Below are 13,182 nucleotides of genomic sequence, written 5' to 3'. Positions count from 1 at the left end.
ACTGTTTTTCAGTAACATCCTCGGGGTGTTGACAGTAAATGGGAACAGAGGGCAGCAATATTTTCACCGCAGCCTAAATGACATTAATGTGTGATATTGGCCTGTGCTAGTATGAACGTAGTTTAGTCAGTCTGCAGGCGAGAACGTGGAGGCTGTTGATTGCTCCAAATCCTTTCCACCTATATAAACATGTGTTGTAGACAATAAACGATAAGCTCAACATTTCATATTAACACAGTATTTAAAATTTATTGTCAAGGATGCTGAAGGGTGACAAAGTACACACAGAACAGGATCTTTTCTTTTTGAACAAAATATGAAGATATATATAAATTATCAGAGACATGAAGTTGGTGTGAAGTCTGCAATTACACATGACTGGGAATAGCTTACTACAGCCTATTAAACAACATTTGTGAACTTGTTCTCCTTCTTCCTACATCTTTTTACAACTGTTTATTACTGTCCATCACACCACCTTCATGTCATGACCCCTCTGCCACCACACAACCCTTCTCCTCTTCCTCCTCCCTTCCCCGCCTCAGCACAAGCGTCCAATATCATTCTTAGTACAGCCCTGGTTACAGCACATCCCTGCCACACCCAGAGAAAAGTTCCTCTTCTTCTTACTCGGTATGGGCCAGTCAGCTGCCGCTGGACTACCATCTTGCTCGCCTAATACTATGGACTGCTGAGACTTCTCCAGCGGGGCCGGGTCACCCAGCGACTGCTGCTGCCGCCACCTCCCTCCTACGGACCCATAAAGAGCCAGGAGGTCTGCCAGGGAGTAAGAGGAGGCAATCTGGGTAGGAGAGCGGTTATCTGTGAGCTCTGCCCCACTTTGCCAGGTGTGCTGGTTGTCTTCCAATGTAACACCGCTGAGAGGACTCCACTGGAAAGGGTCTGGAGAAAGAGAAAAGTTTGATGAATGAGTACCGCAAGGACAGACAAGACTTGAATGTAAATGTTATTGTATATCATTCATCAAAGCAGGACTAACGACAGAGGAATGACAGTAATATGGTTTTCATTTTATGTCCAATTAACAATTAACATGAGCTAACCATGGTGCTGAAATACGAGGCTCTGCCAATCAGCTGTCAAACAGAAATGTGTTCGTGGCAGCCTAACCTGATGTGTAACAACATACCATCTAATGTTCTATCTGTAGAAACTTAAGAACTAAGAAAACAATCAATTATAGTTTTTGTGGAACATTTCTTCTTCTCTTTAATCTTCTTTAGTCTCAGAAATCAATTTCTCCCACTACTTCTGGGCTACATCAGAATATATATAAAGACTTGTTTCAACTGGTTAAATGTAGATTTGTACACTTGTTCAGTAAACATGCACATATTAAGCAAATAATGGAAATAATAAGTAATAATGTCAACCCACCTAAATCCCCCTCTGTGGATCGTTTCCACCGGGAGCCTCCGCAGGTAAAAATAACTGCTCTGATGAACTCTCTCCCGCACAGTTTCACCCCGTAGTCCCTCGGTACAAACAGTCTGCTCATTACGTCAGCCTCCACACAGTTGCATATGCCACCGACACACACCACAGCCACGGCAAGAGTCAATCTCCAGAGCATCTTCACTTGTCCTGAAACTACCAGAAGGAGCCGGCTGTGTCTGCGCTGCAGCGGGGGGTCAGCTGTGCTCCACCTCAGATCTGATCTGCTGGTTTCCTTGATGTTTTTTCTGATGTGTTTTCTGTTTGGAGAGTTCTGTTGCAGCCTGTTGAGTCTACTCGAGTTGCAAAATATGCTTCAATTTGTCTGTCTTGCGTTTCAGAGCAGACTTCAGTTTCCTCTTCTTGTTCCCTCTTGGTCAGTGGACACAGGCTTTTATAGTCCGAGTCACTAGTTCACTCATCAACCTACACTTTCACCCCCAACCCCCTCTCTCTCTCTCCCCCTCCCTCCCTCTCCCTCACACGCGCACACACACGTCATTCAGATTGATGACAGTGACGTACTTGGAGTTATTTCTTTGCTGAAGTAATATTAGGGGGAATAATTTTATTTGAAGTTGCTCACGCACATTATCTGAGCTCAGAAAACAACTAGTGTCAGCGGTGATTCTGAGACAAACAAAACAAAGGCATGTATGGCATGTTGCACATTTCACTCGGAAAACATTGTAAGTGGTTGAGGCTTCTATTACCACTGTGTCCATCTCTAAAGAAAAAAGTTATTGACTTCTGTGTTTTGCATCAAAGTAACACCTTGTCACAAAGGATGATTTTCTTTGCAACATTTCATTTTATTGAATTCACAAATATAGTTTCAATGATGTCAAACAAGAGTTACAATTATTCTAAATACATACTGCTTAAATATCAGCACCTTGTAATATTTTACATCCAATTAATATGACCATGATGATACAGAGAAAAGTTACTGATACTAACTAAAGCTTTTAGTAACATAGTTTGGAGCAATGAGAATCTGTCTCTGCTGCATTAAGAATCTTTACAAACAAAGCCCCATTAAGTCATTTTTGATAATTACATTTTGATTGCTCTTTAGCTGCTTTGGTAATCCAGTCTGTTTGAGCAAAAAAGCTTTGACAAGTGATTGAAAAAGCTTGGGACAGAATCATTCCTGTACAAATGCTGTTTACATTATTTGCTTGTCGTAATCACATAGTTTGCACAGTGTTAATTTGGGTCTTTCCATGCATGACTATATATGAAAAAATGTATATTGTAAGTTTAGTGTGTATGTGTGCTTGCGCGCCATATGATATCTTCACTGCTGTAGCTCAGTGAGTAACTGTGCCCTCCCACTCCTGCTCTGCTCATGCGTTTTTACAGTGTGTAATTATTGTCCCCGCTCCCTCACAGCAGCAGGTGTGTTTCATGAGTGGAGTGTACTAATCCATTCACTCTGACCATTCAGATGAGGCTTGGAGCAGGAGAACGCCACAGCACAGTTTATATTATTTCAGCTTTAAATCAGTAAATAGCAAAGCTGTCGGTTTCATTACTTTATATTCATGTAATAAATATACAGAAGTCAATTAGATGATAATCAGCATGAGAAAGTTGAGGAAAAACATTTGGTTATAATACTTATCTGCTTATAGGGATCAATTTGACCAGGGCAGACGTGGTCACTACAAGTGGTTTCCACTGTCTCAGACTTAAAAGTTTACGTGACTGTGTTTATTTTGTGAGTTTTTCTCTAGTTGTCAAAAATTACTTGATGCAGCTTTTGAAGAAAGAATACAATGATGTAACAGTGATGAATACCATGGTATCTGAGTCAATCACATTAAAATGTTTGAACATACATTAACTGACACAAATATTAATGATATATCACAGCACTGTATTACTAATTAAGTATTTGGACTGGTATTCTGCATCAGCTAATCTGCTTTATTAAGTATCTCATTCATAGTTTGGCTGCCGATGCATCTTTAAAAACAATAATCACAAAAACAGCACCATCATTACTTTTATATTTATTTATAATGAAACTAATTGATGTGAGGTCCATGATAGAGAATTAGTGCAAACCACAGACTCAATCATTTTAAAAAGGCAGATGGTATTTGACTGTTTTTTCATAATTATGTGAAAGCCGCATGGGTGAATGCACTGACTGGACGATTCTGATTTTCTCTCAAATATCCAACACGTCACTTCTCCAAGAAGGAGGTGAGGCTGTTTTTAGCGCGGCGGGCCTTCTCTATGCTATCAAAGGTTGGAGTCCCAAGAGGCAAGTCCAGACGGTCATGTTCAGACGCCAAGATACTCTCAGCCTCCCCTAAAGGTATAACGGAAGAACAAATACAATGTGTTGTAATGTGGCAAATGGAGGTCTGTGAAACCAATCATTTCAGCCTGACCAATGCTGATGTAATTCTGAATCAGAAATCAGGATGAATCTTTACAATAAATACCTTTATTTTGAACAACTTTTTATGATAATTGCGGGTGTCAGTGTAATGATATACATTTTGAAGTAAACACGTCTGAAATCCATGAATCTTCAAAAGGAACAAGTTGCTTTTCGTGTTGTGTTTGTGGAAACCTTCAAGGTGATTTGCAGTTTTTTTAATCTGCTGTCAATAAATCAGAATTAGGATTTAAAAGTGTTAAATAATTATGTTAATGGTTTTACCATAAAATTACACTGTAATTTAAACCTTATGACAAATGTGAAAGAAGCAGATAAAGCTTATTTTTTCTGGCCAACAGTACAGCTTTAATTATTGGGGTGAATACTTATAATACTGATGATGACTGTGTAGTTTACCTCTCATACGGTAAATAAGTGTCCCATAAGCGCTGTCCATCTGGTAGGCAAATATGAAGCCAAGAGGAATGATGGGAGCCAACAGGACCGGTTTCTTTCTTTTAACAGCACTGAAGAGACAAAGAGAAGAAAATATTGATGTTTTCCACTGTCAACATGTGATAAAAAGATAATAACAGCACTCAGAGAGCACATACCTCCATTTAGGCTACACTGTTATATTTTAATAACACAAATTGAATCTGTTATTTGCATCAAGTTGCACACAGTACGCAGAAGACCATTATGTTGACCTTTTAAAATTTTCGTAAGACATAAATCCAGGAAGTCTGTGAGTCAGACTCATAATGACCCAGCTTGAGCTATTTAAATGTGTCATGTTGCCATAGTGCCACCTATAGGTGGCTTGTGGCTTTTAGCTTAAAGGTCTACATAGTTAAGCTTGATGTGACAACTGTATCTAACACTTCCAAAACCGTCACACATAGAGCTACACCAGTAAAGGCCACTGGACTACAAAGTGTGATTACTTTAATATTGAAGCTGTGAAGACTCAGTTCAGTGAAGGTCACACTTCACAGCTGTCATGTACGGGCCAGTACAGGCTGTTCACTCGCTGTGTATTATTACTGAAAACTGCAAACAGGTCACACTGAGTGAATCTTATCTTAAAACAAAAATCCTCTGAGGTGACCTGTACGAGCTGTTCAAAACTCACCCTACAGTGAGTCCCACTGCGGTCACCGAGAAGAAAGTGCCAAAGTATTTGAGAAACTCTCTGGACCAGGCAATCTGCAAAGCCATCTGTCTCTCCCTCATCTGGTTCTGCATCAGGATCTGACGCTCCATCTACGCATGCACGCACACACACACACACACACACACACACACACACACACACACACACACACACACGCACACACACACACACACACACACAAGAGAAAGGACAGAGAAGACGTCATCAGATATAAAAGACCTTTAAAGCCAAATAAGGACACTGCCTAGTGCCTCTCAAAGTGCAACTTTATAACATGAAATTTAACAAACAAATAAACAAATTAAATTACTAATAGTAATTGGCATGTCTGGTTCTAATTGGCATTTACTACCAGAAATGCCAATATAGGTTTAAGGTAATTTAGAAACAGTGTCTTCATTATATAGTTTGTAGTAGAAAGTACTGACAAATTTATTTTTCTAACCTTAAAATGTCTCATTACAGATGTCTCAGTAAATATCCCAGTTGCATTTCTTTAATAACCAAATTTAAGGGGTAATGTGTTTATCTCAGTCTCAGTTTATTTTTCTCAGTGAAAAAAGAATACTGGCCGCCACACCATTATCACATTATTTAAAGAATAAAGTGTTAATATTTATGACTTGTGTTGGCATAAGGAGGGCATGTGAAACATACAACGCAGAAGTCCGGGGACGTTTTCATATATATCATATTGGAAAAAAACCAAAGTAATACGAAACAAGAGAAGTATTCTGAACATTAAATCTGCTCTCAGGTTTTTTTCATTAAAATGACAGAGACAGTTGGGGGGGGCAAAGACAGGGTCTCAGACACGCTGTATCCATGCTGCAGCACTTCAGTCAGACGAGTCTTTTGTCTGCCGTTTCCTGTTTGACACACAATCACATTTACATGCACACAAATCTACGCTTCCTGCATAGCAACTGCTATTGAGGAGACTGAGTGACATTCTCATTTAAAAAGCCTTTATCCTCAAAAAGTGAATGTGTCAAAGATGAGCCTTTGTTCCCACTTAACGAGAAAGTGACTCTAACTCACTGATGATGCAAAGGTTAAAAAAAAGAGCAAAAAGGTGCCATTCAATTGAGTCCATAATATAAGTTAAGGACATAAATTATAGCATGTCAGAGAAGCGGCGTTTTGATTTGTGACTTTTTGCCCATATTCACGATCAGTTCTGTATATGTGTGTTAATGGCAGAACATTACGCAGCACTGAAGCTAAAGTGAATGAAATTAAATAGGTTGGGCCTGTTAAACAGAGACTAATGGAGACTCGCCTCTTCAAATGTCTATTTTCTGAGGTTGGCATATAAAAGAAACAGATGAAGTTGAGCAAATGAATAAATAATAAAAAAAAACTTTTATACTTAACATGCTACAATAATTGCAAGAAGACTGTAAATGATTTTATAGAGCATTATACAAACAATATGCACTTCATACATTTTGCCCACAGTAACAGCTTTACATTGCATTGCAAATTATTGCACTGACTGTAAAGATTTCTTTAAAAATTAAATTAAAAATTAATTAAAAATTATGTTCAGTTTTGGCTGCTGCTGAAATTCAAGCTTCTCTGCATCCTTTCAAAATACAAAAAAAGCTCAATGTAATGAACTGAGCTCCCTGAACACAGTGTGCAAAGACAAGGTACTGAGGAAGAATTGGGGTTTAACTGAGGATGACGAGAAAATGAACAGAAGACAGTGTTTTATGAGGGAGTTGGCTTCATATTCACCAACTCCCAGCACCAAATGTGTTTAACTTGTCAAGCAGGATAAATGATGGCAAGTATGAGCAGTCACCCCTCCCTCAGGGCTTCAGAGTGAGCATGAGAAATTGTCTCCATGCTGGCAACAAGTCATCAGGTTTTAGTTGACAGAAAAGTGTCCATCAGTTATATAACTGGACTGATAATGTTCCATATTTCTACAATGAAAAAGTGATTAGGAATGATTTCACATATCTATCATCACCCCTGAAACATGCCAAAGTTTTATCTGGAACTCTACTGCACCTCCATGTTTTGACAAAGCTTGCATTTTTTTCATTGTATTGGTGTCAGTGTCTTTTAAGTTACAGTTATTGGAGTCTTAAAAGCCAAGAGACACAAAATGTCTTTACTTAATTCATTATTGTAATTATACATGCATAGACTCATACTTGTGTACACAGGAAAGTGTTTGCTAACAGATCCAAATGTTGAGTCTTGTCTCTCAGGTGAAAAAAATCTAATAAAATAATTGATATGATTCATCACTCTTCAATTGCGTTATAAAGTTTTGCATCCTATATTTCTCCTGTTACCAGTGAGGAAATCTCAGATCAGAAAATTCAGTAATTCACTAATCAAATACCTTTGGTGGTGAATGCATGGCGTCATTTGTTCTCCTGTTGTGACCATGTGAAGAATTATTAAGTTGGGTGATTGCTGACTAGAGTGCTTGGCTACTAATAAATGTCAATCACAGAGGAGAAGGAAAGGCCTAAAATGAGGAAAACAGCTCAGGAGGGTTAAGTTATAATGAGGCTGAGACATCACAGGTAGGTAAAAGGTCCAGTAAAAAGCACTTATGATAATAAGTGACAATTACACACAATCAAGCCTTAAATTTAACATGGTTTTTAAGTATGCTCTTAGACTCATTATGGAGAGATCAATCAAAATTTGTAAAAATTTGAAATTTAAAACACAACTCGTAGTACCTGTACATAACATACAGTTTATCTACAGCAGCTGTAGTTTCTGTCGACGGACTGTATAGGTCACATTTTCATGAGTCTGGTTATTTAGCAGAAGTGAACACAATTTCTCCTTTATGGACTGAGACAAACGTCACAACTCCCTGAGAATCTGCACGTCTGCTTTGTAGTTGGGATGTAAAGTGATGCACTCATCTTTGTCTGGTAGCCTACTGCTCATCTATTGCAAACGTCAGCACTGAGATTGTGGTGTAATACCTGCTGAGCCCAGCAGTTGGCATAGTATGTTTATGTTTAGCCCCTGTAGATAGATGAGTCGGGTGGTGTAGATAAATGACCCAAGGTAAATAAAGCGCAATAAAAAGCAGTTTTGTCCATTTACCCATATAGGTGGCTAAAACCTACAATAGCTACTTTATTTATATAGCATCTTCATCACAAATATGCTCATTTACAATTTTTAAGAAAAAACACATTTAAACACATTTGGGAAGACATTCATGGACATCAGTCCATCACAGCCCAGCAAAACAGGTATGAATCTCTGTCCACAAGTTTCTTTATGCATTTTGATACTTTCGATCATTGTGAAACTAGCTACCATTTGGAATCCACTGCTGTAACCAAGCTTACTACGACTACTACCCTCTCCAGAATGGAGGAAGCCACAAACTTTTCAAAGTGGTAAGTGTTAGATATTCAAGAGATAGACTCTGTGTAGCATAAAGTGAACTGGAACTGACAGGAACAGTTTTTGTTCTCTGTGGTAGTGAATAGTGAACACACAGACGCCTCATTAAAATTAGACAAAGTTCAAATAAAAACCAAAAGCAGCAGGTGAGTCAAGAATTTAATTATGTTTCGATTAGATCCCAAACAAAGGACAGCAAGGGGAAATTACCAGTCCATTCCCAGAGGTGGTCTTCACGAGAGAAAAAATGTGTAATAGGGGGTATAATATAAATGTGAAAGAGCGGGTTTCTGGTGACAGTTTCTGGTGACAGTTAAAGAGACGTCACCTTTTATGAAGTCATCCCTTCTCCCATCTGGGTCAGAAAACAGGAAGAAGACTAGATCTACTGGATGTTTGATCATAAACTATCTGGAAACTACCCAATTCCTGTCACTGCTATTATTTCATCCCTTTGAGTCACCCTCTTATTTCTTATAAAGAGAGGGGACACTATTCCATTGGAGATAAGTTCAAAAGAAATGGAAACTGTCAAAGTGGGGGAATAATCTGAGTACAATTAGGTAGCAAATAAGTATATAATAAGTATATAAATATGGATGGGATGAAACACACACAGTAAGCTGTCATTGGTCATTTGTTTTTCTGTTGGGCCAGGAGTTGGAGATTGACTGATCAAGACGCACCCTTTCAGATCAACAAAATGACACAAAAAACACATTCATGTGTTGAAACAAGTTGCTGTTAGCTTGTTAATGCTGTGCTGTCATATATTGGTTCTATGTTGTTCTGAGGGATCGTGGATGCTAACTAGCTCAAAGCTAACTATGGTACAGATGTTTTAACATGTACATAAGTAACAGGACACAAAACTGTACTGCTGACTGTTAAATGCCAGAACACATGAACCCCCAACACTGTTGTAATGCTGGTCTCTGGTTCACATGTGATAGCAAGACACCAATATTCAAATTAACCTCTCAACATGTGCATTAGGTTAATTGATAATGAAGATTACATTATTTTCCAATCATAAACTCTGCCAGCAGAAGCTCTCCACCATCCGGACACTCAACGCCCTCTCTGGTGGGTCCCACCTACACTCCTCTTACATCAAAGCATCAAAGAGCCAATTCTCATCTACTGCCATCTATTGCTGCATCTGCTACTTTGCCACAAACTCATCAAAACCACAAACACACACAGCTACTAAATCCACTTCAAACCTCAGAGATGTGAACATGAATGCTACTATTAACATCCAACTCAATATCTGGTCAAAATCACAGATTTTGGATCTGCATCAAGCTTGCCAGACAAGTTCTGCTTTCTGTCGACATGACTGGAAACAGGGTATTATTTCAAGATTTCCTACGCCATTGTAGATACAAACACTGAGTTTTAGTATTGATACCAAAATGATATATCTTATTTAAAAAAAAATCTGTCTCTATAAAACCCCCTTTATTTATTTAAGACAAGGCACCAAACAACTGTTACATGTTGTGAAAAGGAGCAGCTATAATACTTTCTAAAACTAAATCTGTGAGGTTTTGTATGATAAACTGAATTATTTACCAAGATGACATGGCAGCATTATGTAACCTTTACCTACGTGTACTTTCAAAGTACACAACATCATGTTTCCTGGTGAAATCACAAGGGATGACCAAATAGATTCGGGGGCAAATTTCGACAAACAATAGATAACTGTGAGACAGGAACTGAAAAAGGTAGTGAAGAAAAAGTGAAAGGAAGAAATGAGCTGCAACGAGTCCACAAAGGTGACAAGGTAGGAACAAAGCTGAAACATAGGTGGGAAATTCACTGACATTTCCTAAAATCTGCAAGCATATGCAGAGCAGGACAATACTTGGAAAATTGATACACATAACTCATCACGATCTGAATACTGAAAGAAGGGGAAAAAGTACACCAGAGGGAGACGGACACAGAGAGAGAGAGAGAGAAATTATGGCCACACTCGTTTGTCTAAGTCTTAAATGACCTGTAATTGTTTACAAAATAATTTATGTATTTGTGCATCATCTGTACGTGGTAGGTTCCAGGGTTTTAACAATCATCTGACCAGAAGTTTTTACCTTTCGTCCCAACCAAACAAAGCTACAGGAAATATTAGCTAATGTCAGAATATCAGAATCTGTAGAATTGAGAGCTGTGTACAAATTCACCCTCTAACTTTATTTTACTATCCCACCTATTTTACTGACATTTTTTCCGTTTATTGTTTTACTAAATCCACATATGTTTGTTTTGGTTTTTTTGGGCTTTGTTTAGATTAGTTTTTGAAAAGGGCTAAAGGAACAAAGTTTTTATTTATCTTATGATCTGGTGTTTACATTAGTTGTAGAAAGTGATAAAGTGATTGCAGTGGTGAAAAACCAATTAATTAAATAAATCTAATCAAAAACCTTTTGAGAAGGTCTTTGCTCACCTGCTTTACACTCCAACTCACTCAAGTTAAATGACTATGAATGAAAAGCACAACCCTATTATTATCAATCAAGACCTATTTTAAAATATCATTTATCCTCAAGACATGCGTCATACAAGCAAACCCATATTCTGTGAATTTTCAAGTAATGTGTAAGATGGACTTGTGATTCAAACACAATGCCCAGTGACTTTTACTTAAAGGGCCACAAGGCAAGAGCATGGCAAGGATCAATTAGCTATGACTGATGTGCCTTGAAAACACTGGCAAGCAATCATCGTTGACATCTTAATGCAATGGGAGGCAACAGTGATGCTTCATAGATATTCTGAAATTGCTGGGGTCAATCTTCCTCATTAAATTTGGTGATGTCAAAATACAATTTGAATGTTGAATGTGAAAAAAACTGAAAAATGATTTTCTGCTACAGGCAGTTTTTGCCCCTTAATGACACTGAAGCTTTTTTTTTATTAATATAAGTCATCCATGTTTTATTCAGATGTGAAAGGTTAAATGTATTCATCAAAATTAAAATATAAGTTATCAATATATTTTCAGCAGACCGACTGACAATTTGTAAAATGAGAAATGTCTCATTCATTTGTACACAAAAATGATCCTGAGTGTGAATAACAAATATAAGACTATCTCTATGAAGTTAAGTCAATGAAACAATGTAGACCAATGCTTAAACATGTACATAATATTTACCTGTGAGTCATTGTCATGACCCAAATGAGGGTGCTCTGAAACTCAATTGCCAAACGTTTGCCATCACTGAATAATATTAGTCATCATCTACCACACTTACAGCTGCGAGAGCATCAAAAAATTAAGGGGCAGACAACACAACAAACCTCCTGGGTGTGAGTCGGATAATGTCATTGGTGTTATGACAGTCACACATCCCACCTGCTGCTCAGCGGCTTCCAGGCACGAATAAATCACAACAAATTGGCCCCAAAAAGGAGAGGAAAATACACAATCCTTTATTTAAAAGAAAAAAACAAAAAAATAATGAGTGCAATAAAATCTCTAAATGGAAATGCCGAGATTCAAACTAAACCTTGTATCCCTGGTTTTGACACTGTGATTAAGGAAAAAAGAAAGCCAGGTTGAAAAGATGAAAAGGGCAGTTCAATCTGATGGCCAGAGTCTGTTTTCTGGACCAAATTGCCAGAGCTCTGGTCCATGTAGACTGGGTTCATGTCTATGACTGCTGGATTAGGCTGGGATATTATGTAGCCCCATATTTGCTGTATGGTAATTGATTAAACATATATTCATTTAAGACCTCTGAGGGAGAACCCTCATTTTCAATGGTGCCAAGGTCCAGACATACAATAAATGCAGACAACTAAAATTAAATATGAAATAGCAATAAAAGAAAAATACATGGCTGTGTCAATTAAAATAGAGTAAAAGTAACACTGAGAAAGTAAAAGTGTAGGAACTGACCATGAGACAAATAAACCAAACTATGAAAATAAGAATGATAAAAAATAAATACAGTACCAACTGAAACAGTGATTTTGGATTTTTCTTTTTCTTTTTTTTTTTTAGGTGAAGCATTCAAGCATTGCAAATGACATCTCCACTCACCTGCAGCCGTGAATTGTGGAGCATGAATTCTTGCTGCTTTTTTAAGTTTGCATCCATGGATTTGGACAGTAGAAACCCCATGGTGGCGTTGTTCCTGTTGACCTACAGACACAGTTACTCAAAATTATGCTGCAGTCTCAACATGGGGCAACATCACCCAACTTACATCCACATATGGAGCTATGACTGGTTTCATTCGGTTCAGGATGTAAAGGCACTACTTCCAATGTTTCACTGTAACACTGAACAGTCATGGTCTGCATCTGTGCTCCACTTCAATGCTTCTTTTAGTCTCACAACTACATGCTGACACTGCCTGACATGCACATTTTGCTATGTATTGCCAGGAGTTAGTAATACGTAGGATAAACGACTTGACACACGGTTTTGTGCTTTTAGCTAACAATATGTGCTAATATTCCTAAATAAGATAGCTTCTCATGTTAAACTTGATATTAAGCGACTGGCGGCTTGGCTGACTAGAAATGAAAGCTTTACATACCTAATGCACTTTGAAGATGATAAGCTAAATAAAATGATGGTATTGGTCACAAAGGCAGGGCTAGCAGGGGTTCAAGGGCATATCTCTGTCAAAACTAGAGTCCTGCACCGACGTGAGCAGCTAACTTCCTTCGTCAATTAACATGTGCCACCAGCAGGAACAAATAAACACTGCACATCCGGTCAGGCTTTCAA

The 13,182-nt window shown here is 38.1% G+C and overlaps 2 protein-coding genes across 2 annotated transcripts; both read right to left on the bottom strand.

Moving 5' to 3' along the window:
- Positions 1-222: 222 nt before the first annotated feature.
- rln1 (relaxin 1) lies at positions 223-1,940 on the bottom strand. The gene is made up of 2 exons (XM_071465700.1): positions 1,399-1,940; positions 223-903 (listed from the first exon to the last, which is right to left on the bottom strand). The coding sequence occupies exons 1-2, from the start codon at positions 1,592-1,594 to the stop codon at positions 542-544; spliced, it is 558 nt and encodes a 185-aa protein (XP_071321801.1). The 5' UTR covers positions 1,595-1,940; the 3' UTR covers positions 223-541.
- Positions 1,941-2,246: 306 nt separating this feature from the next.
- On the bottom strand, positions 2,247-13,145 carry plgrkt (plasminogen receptor, C-terminal lysine transmembrane protein). The gene is made up of 5 exons (XM_071465701.1): positions 12,989-13,145; positions 12,487-12,588; positions 4,989-5,119; positions 4,271-4,380; positions 2,247-3,778 (listed from the first exon to the last, which is right to left on the bottom strand). The coding sequence occupies exons 2-5, from the start codon at positions 12,565-12,567 to the stop codon at positions 3,651-3,653; spliced, it is 450 nt and encodes a 149-aa protein (XP_071321802.1). The 5' UTR covers positions 12,568-12,588; positions 12,989-13,145; the 3' UTR covers positions 2,247-3,650.
- Between the last annotated feature and the right edge of the window lie 37 nt (positions 13,146-13,182).

Source organism: Trachinotus anak, unplaced genomic scaffold, assembly GCF_046630095.1.
Source record: "Trachinotus anak isolate AG129_WGS33_773 ecotype Australia unplaced genomic scaffold, CSIRO_AGI_Tana_v1 ptg000028l, whole genome shotgun sequence".
Taxonomy (NCBI): Eukaryota; Metazoa; Chordata; class Actinopteri; order Carangiformes; family Carangidae; genus Trachinotus; species Trachinotus anak.
The sequence above is the reverse complement of the archived record's forward strand: the minus strand, read 5'-3'. Positions and strand labels throughout refer to the sequence as shown.